This window comes from Mauremys mutica, chromosome 3 (assembly GCF_020497125.1).
Source record: "Mauremys mutica isolate MM-2020 ecotype Southern chromosome 3, ASM2049712v1, whole genome shotgun sequence".
NCBI lineage: Eukaryota > Metazoa > Chordata > Testudines > Geoemydidae > Mauremys > Mauremys mutica.
Window position 1 is genome coordinate 211,632,254 of NC_059074.1, and position 16,193 is coordinate 211,648,446.

A 16,193-nucleotide genomic window follows, 5' to 3' on the forward strand; every position below is an offset into this window, starting at 1 on the left:
AGGAGACAATACCTTACTTGCCAGGGTCTGTACTTCAAAATTAGACCGTGTTCAAACATGTCTTTTCACTCTGCCCCTAAGGTTAACCGTAACTGACTGATGTGATATTAAACATAACAGGGCAGTGTCTACACTGCATGTTGTAACGTCGTGTTAATGAACACATTAATTAATATCTTATGAAACTTCCCAGTGCAGACATGCCCCTATTGTCTTTAAACTGCTTCTTCTACCTCATTATGTCACACTCGACTTGGGAGAGCATATCAGTTCTGATGTATGCAGAATTTCCATCTAAATTATTAATGAAGTGATTCTTTATATGACAGCACTGTTCTTGCTAATAATTTAGATAGGTGTGTGAACAATTCCACGTGCCGCTGCAAAGAGAAATTCTGGTAATGACTATATGAAGTTTTATTTGTAACACGCATAGATTGGGTGTTTACTGCCAAGCAGAGGGGAAAAGTTTTTAAACCTGTCCATCTAGGTGAATTTTTTCTTATCAATTCCCTCTGCATTTTCTAGACTACAATCTTTTTCTACTTCCATTTACTGTGAATGAGGGACTGTAGTTCTATGCGCTCGCTTCAGAAATAAACACATCAAAAAGCACTCATGTAGCACAGTGTGGAGCCGGTATTGTGGCAAGCAGGCACTGAGTTACAGTACTCACTCCATGCCCAGCTGATGGAGCACTGTGCTTGATATTTACATTATCCTGAAGTGCGTTTTATAAGGCTGCCAGATATCCACCATCCATTTATTTTGCCCCCCCAATGCACATGGGGTAGTTGAAGAAGGAAATGCTATACTAGAATGTGACTGTAAGGCTGCAAATCATTCATGGAAGTCACGGTTTCTGTGACCTCTGTGAATTTTGCAGTGCTGGTGCAGCTGATCCCAGCAGCTGAGGAAGCTCAGGAGCCAGCCGCGCTGGCCGTTGCTCTGGCAGCCCCAGGCATGGTCCCTGACGCTGGCCTGCAGCAGCAGTCTGGGACTAGTGGTGGTGGAGCCCTGAGCCACCTCTTTCCCCCCAGCACCAGCGTTGCTCTGGTCTCTCTCTCCACTCCCCAGCAGTCTTCAGGAGCGTCCCCTCTCCCAGTCGGTAAGATTTAGTCCCGGGTATTTTTAGTAAAAGTCAGGGAGGGATCACGGGGCCGTGACTTTTTGTTTATAGCCCGTGACCTGTCCATGACTTTTACTAAAAATACCCATGACTAAAACATAGCCTTAATCATGATCCTGTTTCTAACCTTAATGCATTTATTTATAAAACATGTTTTCAAAACATCCATTATTACATTTGATTCAGATGAGGGGCCAGATCCTCATAAATCAGTATAGTTTCTGAAGCTCTGCTATAGTTGACTGTGGATGCACAAGCACACATCTTATGTACTTAATTAACGAATGAATGAATGAGATCATTGCATTCTAAACACATCTTTCCAGAGTTTCCTTAGTTATTTGTACAGGTAATGGCTCTTTCCTTTGGTCAGGTGCTGATGAGGTTGCCATCCACGTACATTCACTGACCGAGGACAATGAGCCAGAGTATGAGCCAGACAGACTCCCAGAGGTGGTCAAAAAAGGTAATTGTTACTTTAGGGGAGAACTGTCCACATTGGGGGAGTGTGTGCGCGCACGCTTATCTAAATAATCGTGTTGTCATAGGTGTGACTTGGAAGCATTGTAAAAACTTGAACATCATTGGCCAAATTCAGCCCTCGTATAGGTTGCATGAATCCATTTAACTCAACTGCTTGCCAGAGCTGAGTTTAGCCCCATGTGCTTTTTAAAAAAAAAAAAAAAAAAAAAAAAAAGCCCTAGTATACAATTAAGGCTATGGGGTGCTAATATCTTTTGTTGTAGATGTATGTAATTTTCGTGGTTTTGGTTTTTGGTCTGTGTGATGTCTTCCCATCTGTGCTGTTTTGTAGTATTTGATGACAAAAGCAAAACAGCCAAAAATTCTGAAATCCAGAATCCTAATATCAGGTTGTAGTTTTGAACATTAGTCTAGATAAATTTTGTTGACTTTTGGACAACACACAAAAGCATTCTTTAAATAACAATCAGACTTGAACAAATTGTTTATAAAAAGAGATTCTGTTCCCAGAGTTTTCATTTTTAGGGCCAGACCCTGAAGTCTTCTCAGTTCTTATGCAAACTTGATCTATATTTTTTTTTCCTTTGCTTTTTATTATTGAGGCCACTGGAATGAAAATTGATTTCTTTCTTTAGAAGTTCTGGTACTGAACTTTGTCTTAATGCTTGTATTGTGATAGCCTCAACCAGACACTGGTCACTGCATGTCTGCAATCTGAGCTTTTTGCCCATTGCTAGAAAAACACTGTTAGAGTGAAGGAGCAATTAGAGAGGTGGCACACTATCCCCACAACTCTTGGGTCTAACAAGGAATGCTTCCACATTCTCTGCTTTCAGTGGTAAAAATCATTTAGTTTTAGATTTAGCCTTCTATTTCTCAAGCTACTATTACAATGACAGAAGTGTAAGGACTGTCTTCCCTTTTTCCACTCAACATCAAAATTTTAACAGCTTTTATTTTGATAAGTATTGGCGCTAGAAGGATAAGCCCTGATGCTCATCTCTCACACATCAGTGTAAGTGGGATGAGAATTGAGACCAATTACCTAGACTATCAGAAGTTTTGGCATTTGGGATTTCAATTGTTGTTAAGCACACATTTATAACTACTGAAGTTTTAGCTAACTGATGCTAAAATCATGTCAGAATTTGGTGGGGAGTGCAGGGGAGACAAGGAAGATTGTAATAGCGGTGGGGACTGGAATTTGAGAGAACCCTAAAGGTATAAATATTGTGAAATTTTTCAACAGTTTTACAAAGCTAGTGTTGACCATCACAACAAACATATTGTGAAGATTACGTTAAACATTTAGAATGGCATGACATTCTCCTGAATATTTCATAATACGTCTGGACAGGATATCCTCTGCAGGCCAATGTAAATACTTCAGGACTAAACAACTTTTTCAAGTGTTATCATATTTACAGAATAAACTATAGGACATTTACAAATTCATTATGAAATATCAGTAATTAAACTTAAATTACATATCTCAAAATACAGTTCTGCAGATTAGTGATTGAGCAAGAAGAGACCAGACAAGGAATTACTGTGTACTACTCCTTAGCTTTGCCTATACCTTGTTAAATTATGTGACTTGCGATTTGTAAAGCATGGATGATAATGCCCATTCTAAACTTGAACGTGGTGAGGAGTAGGTAGTTGCTGTAAAGCATTCTGCATAGCGCTGTTGTATTTCAAAGTGATAACTATAAACACTGAAGATTCTTGCTTTTCGCATGTGTCTGCTAATTCATATTATTCAGTCGCTTGGAATGGGTCTTTCACTTCCTGCTGGTAATTAACAAGGTTCTCCCATACCACTAAAGCATGAGAATTTTTTTGTTTGTATTGCAGGTAAATGATACTCAACAGTGCCAAGCAGAAACAGCTATTGAACCCATGGAATCTAGTTCAAGATCTCCTCTTTTCATAAATAATCAACTCACAAAAGCTGTTGCTGAGAACTCTGGGGAGAATCTCAACATACACAAAGGCAGATGTTCCTTGAGCACACAAAAACTACCTGGTCAAAATGAACAAGACAAACCGTATGATACAGTAAACCTGAGTAGTATATGGGCCCTACCATGAATCAAACCCTAACCCTGCCTCTTGACCCCTTACACTCCTCCCACCTGTCTCCAGAAGTCCCGCCCCAGGAGGTATTACTTCTGGGGTACAGATGACCGGAAGCAAGGTGTGTGTCACGTGACCCCTCTAAGGACTGCTCCCAGTGCCCAGTACCAATGAGGTTGGGTTTTCCCCTGATGGTACTGCCCTGAGAGGAAATTTGACCAGTCAGGGTGAGTTCCAGGGCGGAGTGACCTGTCAGGAAGTGGGTTGTGTGACCCCTCTAAGAACTCCTCCCAATGCCCTCTGCCAATCAGAGAGCAGCACCATTACCCCATAAGTCCCAGCTCCGGGCAGAGGAGGCCATCTCTTACCAAGGACATGTGTTTTAGAAATTGTGGAAAGGCTACTGAGAGGAAACGTGGACTCCTTTACCACCCCCATGAGAACTTCAGACTTTGTTTTAACCCCTAGCACCTTGGACTTGTGTGGAGAAAGCGCTACCTCAGTGACAGTTCCAAGGAGGACCCTTTGACTCAACCGTTGATGGAGACGTTGGAATCCGACCCCAAAACCCTTGTTAGGCACCCCGATGAGTGTGACGGCCTCTCATTGTTCACCTCCTTAGAGGTGGAAAGCGATCATGGCGTACCAAGGTGAGCGGAAAAGATGTCGCTCAGGTAAATGAATGATTAAAAAGCGATGGTCAAGAATGGGGTGAAATGTGGCGAAGAACCAGGGATTGCATTAATTAAAAACAAGCAATGGGGTTCTTACACTGTTTGTTTTCTGAAAATTTCTCAACAGCTTGCTGTGAGTACCTCCCATAAGGCTTTATGGAAATATGCTTAAAATGTGTTTTATGCTACATAGGCCATATAACACATCGCCATAAAGGTTATGATCTACTGAATGTATTAATCCTATTTATATGCATGTATCATTTTTGTATTCAAAGTTATGAATGTTGGCTGTGTACTGGCTTGATTTCTAAATAACCTTAGTAGAGCATTTGGTCAGTTCCTGGGGAAAGGAATGTTGAAATTAAGTACCTAATCAAGAAACACTGAAAGGACAATGGATCTTGGAATACTCCAATCCTCATTAGAAGTCTACTTGAGGAAGTTCAAGGTACTATGTAAACAGTGGATGCTCCCTGTAAAAACTGAGTCATGCATGGACATGTGACTTGCCCAGGTGACTCCAAAACTCCATCTTGGAGCTGGACTTTGCATAGGAGAACCCCTGGGAGACCCCTCCATTTTGTCTTCAGCTGGCTAAAGAGAGAGTCTCTCCATCCCCACCCCCACCCCAGGATACCTGAAAGAAATTGGAACAAAGGACAGTGACTGCAGGGGATGTGAGTGATTGCTGGACCCAGGCTAAAAGGAGATTAGTCTGTAAAAGGGAGCATTGTGGAACTGGTGGGGATCTTATCTATATTCAGTTTGATTAGATATAGATTTGTGCATTTTAAGCTTTTTATAGGGTAAAATGGATTTATTTGGGTTTAGACCCCATTGGGAGTTGGGCATCTGAGTATTAAAGACAGGAACACTTCTGTTAGCCTTTTTCAGGTAAACCTGCAGTTTTGGGGCAAGTAATTCAGACCCTGGGTCTGTGTTGTAGCAGACAGGAGTGTCTGGCTCAGCAAGACAGGGTGCTGGAGTCCTGAGTTGGCAGGGAAAGCAGGGGTAGAAGTAGTCTGGGCACATCAGGTGGCAGCTCCCAGAGGGTTTCTGTGATCCCACCTGTCACAAATGCCTTTCTAGAGGCCCTTTGAGAACTTACACATCGGTAGCCCTGTGGGAGTAAGTCTATCATGCATCTGCTGTTTTTGCTCATGTCTGAGACACAGATCTCAAGAGGAAAATCTGGAAAAGGACAAAATGGAAGAATGAACTGTAGTAAGATTTGGGGCCTTATGCTAATTCTTGCCCAGTCTTGAGTTAAAGATTTGTGTTACCTTAACATGTACAGTAACTCCTCACTTAAAGTCGTCCCGGTTAACGTTGCTATGTTGCTGATCATTTAGGGAACATGCTCATATAAAGTTGTGCAATGCTCCCTTCTAATGTCGTTTGGCAGCTGCCTGCTTTGTCTACTGAAGAGTATCTCAGTGAAAGTTTTTTAATCCTCTGCCAAAGGTTTGGGATGGAAGCCTTATTTCTTCTTCCGTAGTAGGATGCTTTCCCATACCAGACCGTGATAACTTTGGCAGGCATCATTGAAGTACCCAGGCTAGCAACACGCGGGCAGCTTCAGAACGCCAGCAGCAGCTGTGCTCTCTATACCGGGGTCGGCAACCTACAGCACGCATGCAAAAGGTGACACGCGAGCCAATTTTTGATGAGACGCGGCGGCGGGCTGAGCGCCTCAACCCACTGCCACCCCGGGGTTCCGGCTGCTGCTCCGTTGCCAGTCGGGGTCTTGACTGCCGGCTCCACTCAGCACCTACTGCTGGCCTGGGGACCCCCAAGGAACTCCAGGCTGGCAGCGGGCTGAGCAGGCCAGCAGCTGAGACCCCGGCTGGCAGGAGCCGGCAGCTGGAACGCCAGAGTGGCAGCGGGCTGAGCGAGGCTGGCAGGGGTCTGAGTGTCAGCCTGCTTTCGGTCTGGGGTTCTGGTTGCCGGCCCCTTGCCAGTCGGGGTCCCAGCCGCTGGCCCCGCTCAGCCTCACGCTGGCCTGGGTGAGCAGAACCCCAGGCTGGTGTAGCGGGTTGAGTGGTGCCAGCGGCTGGGATCCCCGCTGGCAGGAGCTGGCGGCCAGAACCCCCAGACCGACGGTGGGCTGAGTGCCTCAGCCTGCTGCCGGTCTGGGGTCCCAGCCCCCGGACACGCTCAGCGTGCTGCCAGTCTGGGTGAATGGAACCCCAGGCTGGCAGCGGACTGAGTGGTGCCAGAGGCCAGGACCTCAGACCAGCAGCAGACTGAGCCGCTAAGCCCAGACCGGCAGCGGGCTGAGCAGGGCCTGGGATCCTTGTCTGGGGTTCCACTCACTCAGCTGGCAGTGGGCTGAGCGGGGCCGGTGGGCAGGACCCCAGGCTGGCAGTGGGCTGAGCGGGGCCGGTGGGCAGGACCCCAGGCCGTCAGGAGGCTGAGCGGGGCTGGCAGCTGGAACCCCAGACTGGCAGCGGACTGAGCCACTCAGCCCCCTGCCGGCCCCGCTCAGCTCGCTGCAGGCTGAGTGAATGGAACTCCAGAATGGCAGTGGGCTGAGCAGTGCTGGTGGCTGGAACCCCAGACCAGGATCCCAGGCAAGGATCACACTACATTGATAAGAGCTGCATTTTAATTTTATTTTAAATGCAGTTTCCTAAATATTTTAAAAACATTATTTACTTTAAATACAATCGTTTATTTATATAATATAGACATAGAGAGAGACCTTCTACAAATGTTAAAATGTATTACTGGCACAGGAAGCCTTAAATTACAGTCAACTTGGCACACCGCTCTGAAACCTGTCATTCTGTTCTTTATGTGCCAGAATGATTAATGCATTAATAACTTGGTTGACTGTCAGCAGGTACAACCCATCTCAGCAGTAGTTTCTAGGGCCATTCTCTCAGGCAGAACAGCACAAATGAAAGTAAATGCTAACAAGCTTTCATACACAGCATGAGCAAAGCACATTTTCTTTCAGTCAGTGAAACACAGTGCGAAACAGCAAATACAATGCTATGTTTGATGTGGAATGAGTACTGTAGTAGTAAGCCATGTAATGAAATTGGGAAATACCGTATAAGCTACATTTCATAGTTTGCTTCACTGGAAACTATAATTGTTTTTCTTTTTCTTTTTCTTTTTTTTTTTTAAATGAATACAGAGTGGATTTCTTCAATATGATATATTATTTGCTTCCTTATCACACACCAGATCATTGGGTTCTTGCGGTAAGATGTTTTCTATTGTACTTCAGGATTATGGTCACTAAATGTGGTATTATATAAGAGATTTGTAACACAGCTGGGTAGCAGTGGTCTCATTTCCCATATTGCGGGTTTTCAGTGAGTTCAGTGCATGCAAAGGAAAGTGGAATGTAAATATAACTCTTGACATTCCAAGAACTGAGCTTTTAAAAATAAAATGATACTGTGAAATTCTGTTGTTAATGTTACTTGAAAGAATGCAGTTTGTAATGATTTGATCAATGGATTCACAATATGCTTTTCTCCTGTGTGTTAGACATCACAAATGAGAATATGTTAATGGATTGTTTTTTTGAGAAGTCATTATAAAATAGCAGAATTTATCACTTTGCCAATATAACTTGTACGTATATTTAAACTTACAGATAGCATTGATGCAAACAAAAGAATTATTAACAATTGACCCCTTGTGTGATGAGATGAGATATGAAAGAACATGTCTAAGGAATTGGAGGTGATTTTTAAGATACTTACTTTTACAGTGTATATGAACTGTTAATGTGAAAATATTTACACAATGAGACTAAAATCTTCCTGTTAGCTACAAAGAAAAATTGAAACAGCATGTGCTTACTAATGTACTTTGAGTGGATTTGTGTAACTACTTAACAGAATGTGGACCCGAAATGGTAGCATGTTGCATGAGTGTGAAGGTGTTATCAACATGGGGCACAGCAAAGCAGGTGATACATTGTATAAGAGTGTGACAGTAATATGAAAGCAAGTGTGTGTGTGTGTGTGTGTAAGTATGTTAATATATATACCAGTGGTCCCCAACCTTTTCGTCTGGCGAGTGCCAAATGAAGGACCGTGATGGTGCTCGAGCATCCGCCAAAATGCCTCTGAATTTCGGCGGGCGACGCCTCTTGATGACGCCGCTTGCCGCCGACAAGCGATGTCATCGAGAGGCGTCGCCACCGAAATTCGGAGGCATTTTGGCAGATGCTCAACCACCAGCCAGAATGCGGGCGCATTTAGATGCCCCCGTGCCCGCGGGCACCGCGTTGGGGACCACTGATAGATAGATATCTAATGCGCAATAAGTCATGGCAATCATTAAGTAAATAGCGATAGAAAGGATTTCTATCTCTGTACAGAAACTGTTTTTTTAAAAAAAAGGGAAAGAAAAGCTCATTTATACAGTCCACTAATGTACTCTCTAAAAGTTTCAGATACTTCATCAAACGATTAATGAGCAACTCCCCATCTGATTGGAAGAATAAAATTCTTCAGCATAATAAACAAAAAGTGATGGCCACAACTGCGGACCACTCATCTTAAAGGTTTTGAATACAAAATTGCCATTATCATTTATGTATGTGAAATTATCAGGGGTGAAAGTAAATGTGGAAGATTACTGGTGTGCACTGCACCAGCGTCCTTGCCATGGCGTGTGGGGTATGCTCTGGGCCCTCAGAAGGGATGGGTCTTGGGTGGAAGATGTGGGCTGGGGGGCCAGATTCCCCCAGCCAGCCCTTCCTGACAGCTGCTGTGGTGGTGGGAAGGAGCCCCAGGCCCTTTTGAATCACTGACCCCCAGGGCAACTGCCCCTTTTCCTCCCCCACTGTTGGTGGCCCTGCCGGTATCATCCAGCAGCGCTGTCAGACCCTATGGCAGGGCCACAGATGTGAGGAGAGGTAACGGGGGCAGGGACCTGAAAGCATAAAGCACTGCCACAGCAGCACTGTAACGTCATCCGTGTACGGGCCGGAACCGGTGGCCAGTTCTTACCAGCATGCTGGCCCAGCCCACTTTCACCTCTGGGAATTGTGATATTTTTTCTAAATAGAAGTGTTATTAGTTTGCAGAAACGTATTTGTGGCAGAAAGACATCAATTCAATAGAAACACATCACAAGAGGCTAATGCTGAGTTTAGAAGACAAGTAGCAATTGTTCTAGTGAAAGAGTCAGGTAATAACTTTCTCCCATGTACTATAGACTCATTAGGCACATGTGAAGGTAACCGAAAAAGTGGAATTATGTTACGGAACAGACCGTTATCTTAATACCTCTAAAGTGGGGTATCTCACGGGTCTGGTTCTGTAATGGCAGCTATTCATCAATAATATCTTCAAGTACCAAAAAATTAGATTGGGGTGAATGGTTGCTATTGATAGACCAGTTAAATAAAATTGGATATTTTTATATTCAGGTGCAGTAAAGTAAAACTTTGAAAAAATAAGACTCACAAAAAAGAAAAAAATGTTGCAACCAGTGACTGGATTAAAATAGCGACAGTAATTACTAACTCGGGATTTGCATTTAGAGTGTTGGTCGTGACATGATCAGCATTTCATTGCGCTATATTGATTTTTTTTTTCAGAAAGCGTGGAGGACTACTGCATATACTGCAACCTTGTCAGTTGTGAAAAGGAAAGTGAGGATTGCACGATGGTAAGAAACATAGAATTGTATCAGAAACATATGCCATAAGCTGCTTAAGAATCAGGATTCTTGTAAAAATTCCACAACAGTAAACATTCCATCATGGTGATAGGCCAGAGGTGAGCAAACTGCGGGCCGTCCTGCCCGGCCCTTGAGCTCCCGGCCGTGGAGGCCCCTCCCGTTCTGTCCCTCCTCTCCCGCAGCCTCAACTCGCCGTGCCGCCAGCACTCTAGGCAGCGGGACTGCACGGTGGGATGGCTGGCTCCAGCCATTCAGTGCTGCTGCCAGTCCTGGTGCTCTGTGTGGTATGGAAAGGGGATGTGGAGCGGGGGGGTTGAATAAGTGGCAGAGGGTCCCGGTGGGCAGACAGGGAGCAGTAGTGGGTGGTTGAATAGGTGTGGGAGTCCCGGGGTGGGGGGGCATGTCGGGGGCGGGGATGGGGGCATGTCGGGGGCGGGGATGTGGATAGGAGTCAGGGAAAGGGAGCGGGGGGGTTAGATAAGAGGTCGGGTTCCCAGCAGGGTGGTTGGTGTGGGGAGTCCTGGGAGGATGTGATCAGAGGACAAGGAGCAGGGGAGGTTGGATGGGTCAGAGTTCTGAGGGGGGCAGTCAGGGGGCGGAAAGGGGCAGATGGGGACAGGGCCCAGGCTGTTAGGGAAGGCTGTGCCTCCCCAACGGAGCCCTCCATACAGTTTCGGAACCCCGATGTGGCCTTCAGGCCAAAAAGTTTGCCCACCCCTGTGATAGGCATATCTTAGGTAATGCTGACGTGGATGGAATAGCATGAGCGAATGGAGAGTATTTGTAACATTACAACTTCTCTGATTTCATTTTCTCAATTGTTACTTATCAAAGGTCCAGTGTGATTCTTGCAAGAGGTGGGTACATATGCCCTGCATTCCAGAAGGAACAAATCATGAAATCCTCACTGATGAGGAAAAAGAATACGAGTGCAAAAAAAAGAACTGAACTATGCACTATCAGAAAAATGACATTATCTGTAAATAGTTGTTGTTAAAAATGGCTTTGAACAAAAAGCTAACCTTTTATTTATATACCGGATTACAATAAAGTTTTTAAAATTGGAAAAACACTTCTCTGTATTTGTGTCCCTGTGTATAAGGCAAATTATACAGGCAGCAAGAAGGGAGGGAATAGTGAGTGTTTTGGACCACAGAACCCCATCCCTCCTAATTTGAAACCCCTGGACTGGTGACCGGTGGATGGGCAGCAAAGTCCTTGCAAATAAGCAAGGAAGAAGCCAGTGGGGAAAAAAATCAGAGTATCACCTTGGGCTCATGGACATCCTCCGTACCCCCAAAGCTTACCTCCCTTTTCACGTACTCACACACACGGTGAAACAGCACGCCTCAATCATCCAATTTGGCACATTAGCAAGGACGAAGCAAATTGTGAGTGTTTTCGACCAAAAACCCCATCCCTCCTGATTGGCAACCCTTGGCCCAGGCGGTAGCTAGTCTTGAGCAGTAGCCAAGATGGTTGCGTTTGCGTGGCGGAAACTGCACCTAGTTTCAAAAGGGGGAGGGTTGCTATTTGTGTCACCATACCTGCTCCTGCCAGCAGGGGTCTCAGCTGCTGGCCTGCTCAGCCCGCTGCCAGCCTGGGGTTCCTTGGGGGTCCCCAGGCCAGCAGCGGGCACTGAGTGGGGCTGGTGGCCGGAACCCCAGAGCGGCGGTGAGCTGAGCGTGCTGTAGGTTGATGATCCCTGCTGTGTGAGGAAGATCCCCCAGGGGCCATGGCAAAGAACAGGAGGTGTTGGGGGTGGCTGTTGGCTTTTCCTCTGCCCCATTACACTCCCCCGGGGGCTCCCAAGTCAGCACCCACCAGTTTGGGTTTTCTCTTTCCTGTGTGAACCTCTTAACCCCCTTCTCCCCCCCTTCATCCCTGCAGCATCTACCTCCGCCTGGTCCTTGCACTGCCAAGCGAAGGGGCTGGGTAGAAATGCTGAGCAGCTCACTGAGATGAGGGAGCAGCTGCCTCTGGCACTGGAGCAGGGTAGAGGGAGGGGGAAACACACTCAGCGGCTGGGATACACTTGGGGAAAGAGAATGAGGAGAGAAGCGCACCCCCCCCCCACACACACACACAACCACACACACGCAGGCAGAGCGCAAGGACACACATGCACAGTTTTCAAGGCATGCAGCTGCACCCAGAGTCAGGCACCCCACGCCCAGTGCCTGAGACAAAGTGAAGGAGCAGGGGGCACAGACACCACGTGAGAACCAGGCACCAGGGCTGAGATGCACATGAGAGAAAGACGGGCTGAGAGGAGACAGGCCCCCGCCCACACTGACCGAGAGTGGGATGCGGCCACACAGACACAGACCAAAAGACGCACTGAGATTGTGACAGACACACCTCAGGGACTGGCAGCCACACACCCAAAGCGGCTGATGCACACACCTGGCGTCTGAGTGAGTCTCACACACACAGGGTGATTACATGCAGATGGTGATCTCACACACACACACACACACACACACACACACACACATCTCTCTCTCACAGGATCTCTCACACACTGTGACTGTACTCACCCCTCCAGTGACTGAGAACGCCAGGCTCCCTGTGGAATCTGAGCGCAGCAGCAGCAAACGCACCCTGGGTCTGGTCCTTCTCTCTCTTTTTCCATTTGGTCAAACGGCACCTACCCAAGCCCTGAAAAAATGCCTGCTCGTGAAGCGAGGAGAGGGCGCCGGGTCTGTAAATAAGAAGTGAGTACTGGCACAATGGCGTGTGTTTCTAGATCGCAGTCTGTCTGAATGCTGCATGCTCCCTTGCTTTCCCAATGCCTCCTCGCAGGAGGGACCCAGGGCTGCTCAGTCCCCCTCTTTGCCCCCTTCTTTCCTGCGCCTCTGTCCCGGATTTTGCAGGCTCGGTTAAACACCCGCCTGGCTTTTGTTTCTATCACTTCTCCTTTGTCTAAGGTGGGTGTAGCTCCCCCTGTCCAGGAGGGTGAGGCTGGGCTCCGGGCTCCCACCCGGACCATTTCTCCAGCCAAACCCCGCTCTGCAAGGATGCCTTTTGCAAGCGCTTTAAACCCAGCGCATCTTTGCGAGCTGGCTGCTGGGGAGAGGGGTAGAGGAAAGGGGCCAGGGCTCGTTCTGGCTGGAGCATCCACTGGGTGGATCAGTTTAGCGCGCCTCGCAGCCATCCTGTTCTCCTTTGCTAGCTGCATTCAGTGGGCTGCAGGGGGAGTGTAGCAGGACAACTGGGGGGGCAGGTCTGCCCTTCTTCATGGTGCTAGGATGCGTGTGTGTCTGTCTGCAAGTGTCGAAGCCAGGCAGAAAGAGGAGCAGTTTCCTAGTCTACAGCATGAGGCTTGGTGTAGCTTGAGGTGCTCCCAATTTTGGGTTTGGAGACAGAAGGTTGTGATAATATAATAGGAAAAATTCTGACTGGCAAGGGGAGCGCTGACTGAAAGGAAAATGTGATTTTCCCCCCCCCCCATCACAAATCATGTCATCCCGAGGAGAGAGCGCAGCTGGAAGGAGCAGTTATTAAATCAGGTGTCCTTCCCAAACTTAGCCCCACACACCGATTTTTGTCCAGGGGCACATCAATAGCCTCATACGGTGTTCCGTGCCCACTACACTCGAAGGGTATTTGCATGTTGGTCTGGTGCTCCCGGTCAGTTAGAACCACATTCTAGTTTTCTAGTTGCTGAACAGTAACTATATCACAGCTGTGCACCGAGACACGAGCCGAGCTTTTTCATTTGGGGGCTGCCTTTTCATCCTCTAACCCATGCCCCGGAGTTCAGGTCTAGTGTATTAATTTCCTAGGTCTGCCTTTCTTCTGACCTGTATTGCACGATTCTTTTCAAATGTGAACTCTCTAACCCTGTAGGTTAACCTCCAGCGGGTACTCGAGAGAAGATCCTATGCCTGTGGAAAATGACATTGCCTCCTTCCTCTGGGGCATGCCCAGCTTCCAGAGAGCTGGGCAAGAGACTTGTTTGAATCTACATTTAGAAGTAGGCCTTCCCTACAACAGTTGAAAGTGGTGTTGCAGCCATTCAAAATACATTAATAATTTTACGTATTGTATTGTTGTTGCAATCTTCCCTCAGGAGACCTTGAAGTGTACTTGATGTGGATTATTCTTATATAATTACTAGTGTAGTTACTTGTAATCACATGCGTTATGGGGCTACTTGATAACACACGCAGGTGATCATTACTGTCCCAGCGGGTTTCTTGTAGCAGTAAAAAAAATCAAATATCCTATAACAAAATGATTGACTTTTCCAACACGCATGCGCATGTGTTCCTGGTATTTCCTAAAAGGGTTTAGCCAACACTTTCAAACTGTTAGGATTAAGAATGAATCATTTTTATAGTTACCTGTGTGGGGAATTTGAAAGTGAACTGCAAATATTCTGAGTGTCTGAATGCAGAGTTGAGGGTATGTAAGATTTAAGGAAAGAGTCCTGTTTTCCTGATACTTTTTAAATGCTGATCTAAAATGTAGTCTGAGAAGCATATTAGCAATGCCTAAGATTGTTCAAGATGTGAGGACTCTCTACAGAAAAATACCTTTTTATACTGATTTAAAGGAACACAAGAAAATAGGGAAAACATTGCATGTTAGAACTACACTTGCAGAGTATTTATAGAGGAGATATATAATTAGTAAACAATGCAAGTGTGTGCATGCATGTGTGTACGTATAAATAGCATGTTAATAGTCCTAGCAGTAACTGAAACCAGTCATTCTGTAGTAATATAACATGGTGTACAAGTGAAATGCATTTATAACACAACTATCTATGAACTCTATTTTGAATTAGTAGGATCTCTGTAACCTTCTGGCAAGAAGGATGTACAGCTAAATACACCTCTATCCAACACTGTGGGCCTTACCATTCTTTTTCTGTTTTATTAGTGGCGGCACCTGACTTGCTGGATCCCAAATCTGCCACTCAGAACTCCAAACCACGGCTATCATTTTCTACAAAACCCACAGTGCTCTTGTCACGAGAGGAATGTGATTCGGCTATTAATGTTATGAAATGGAAGACAGTCTCGACGATTTTTCTGGTGGTTGTTGTATATTTAATAATTTAATATTTAATAATACTGTCTTCAAACCCTGGAGCAGCCACATGAAACTTCTCAAAGAGCCACCATTGTGATTCAGAAGCAGACGTTTGTATCTGAGGGTTCCTGTGTGAATGCATCGGAGCTCGATGAAGTAATTCAAGTCATTCATGTAAAAAAGTAACTTGTTCCTATGTTTTAGAAGAATGAATTCTTCTATAGCAATACTTCTGTGATAATTGGGACACCACTGTATTAGCATTTGAGCTGCAAATGTATCAAGATGGCTAACTTAAGACAGAAAGGTTGGCAATAGCTTTTTTAAATGAGGCTTCAGCTGACAAGTCATTGCTAATTTTTTTTATGTTCAGTGTGCATTATAGACAACTTTTAAATTGAATGCTCCTGTGCCAATTAAATGACTATTGATTAACAATATGTATAATTTAATAGTTCACAAAGGAATGGGTGTATTGGTTGAGCCTTACTTGCTTTGACGACATTGGGAAAGCAGAGCATGGCCAACCATTACCTTAAGAAAGTTGAGATTTATCGTTACTTTGGCAAACAATTCTCTCTTATCTGGACACTTATTTCCACAGTTTGTTTTAAATACAGCAAAATAATATTAGCTAGCTATCTCCATTACAAATCTTGCTTTTGGGGGGGGGGGGGGGGAGAGGGTTTTTTTTTAATTCAACCTCAAAAGGTTAAATCCTCAGCTGGTATAAATCAGCATCTCTCTGGAGTCAGCTTACAGCACCTGATGATCTGGCTCATCATATCCTCAGGTGTTTCAAATGGCACCGTGAACTCAGCGGCTGTACCTTATGACTTGAGAATTGCAAATTTAATACTTCTCTTTTAGAAAGGGGGGGAAAAAACGTGATCTGGGAAAGTACAGGCCCATTAGTTTGGCCTCAGTTGTATGCAAGGTCTTAGAACAAATTTTGAAAGTAGTTAAGGACATAGAGGTAAAAAAGGCAATTGGGATAAAATACATGTTTTTACAAAAAGTAGATCGCTGAGAAGATAACTGATTTTCTAGACAAAGGAAATGCGTTAGACGTAATCTACCTGGATTTCAGTAAGGCATTTGATCCAGTTCCACAGGAGAAATGATTA

General features: G+C 45.4%; 1 protein-coding gene across 8 annotated transcripts in view; it reads left to right on the top strand.

Moving 5' to 3' along the window:
• Window positions 1-15,475, top strand: part of LOC123366095 — a 38,092-nt gene extending 22,617 nt beyond the window's left edge. For 4 of the 8 annotated variants that reach the window (XM_045009211.1, XM_045009207.1, XM_045009209.1 and 1 more), the window contains exons 4-9: window positions 4,160-4,341; window positions 7,514-7,580; window positions 7,982-8,070; window positions 8,783-9,528; window positions 9,941-10,011; window positions 10,858-11,095. In XM_045009211.1, the coding sequence (XP_044865146.1) occupies window positions 4,160-4,341; window positions 7,514-7,580; window positions 7,982-8,070; window positions 8,783-8,897 (453 nt within the window). In that variant the 3' untranslated portion in view covers window positions 8,898-9,528; window positions 9,941-10,011; window positions 10,858-11,095. Of the gene's footprint in view, window positions 1-4,159; window positions 4,342-5,313; window positions 6,013-7,513; window positions 7,581-7,981; window positions 8,071-8,782; window positions 9,529-9,940; window positions 10,012-10,857; window positions 12,741-13,875; window positions 14,003-14,913 lie in introns of those variants that run through there. The other 4 variants (XR_006577918.1, XM_045009213.1, XM_045009214.1 and 1 more) reach the window with 4 other exon arrangements.
• The last annotated feature ends 718 nt before the right edge of the window (window positions 15,476-16,193 follow it).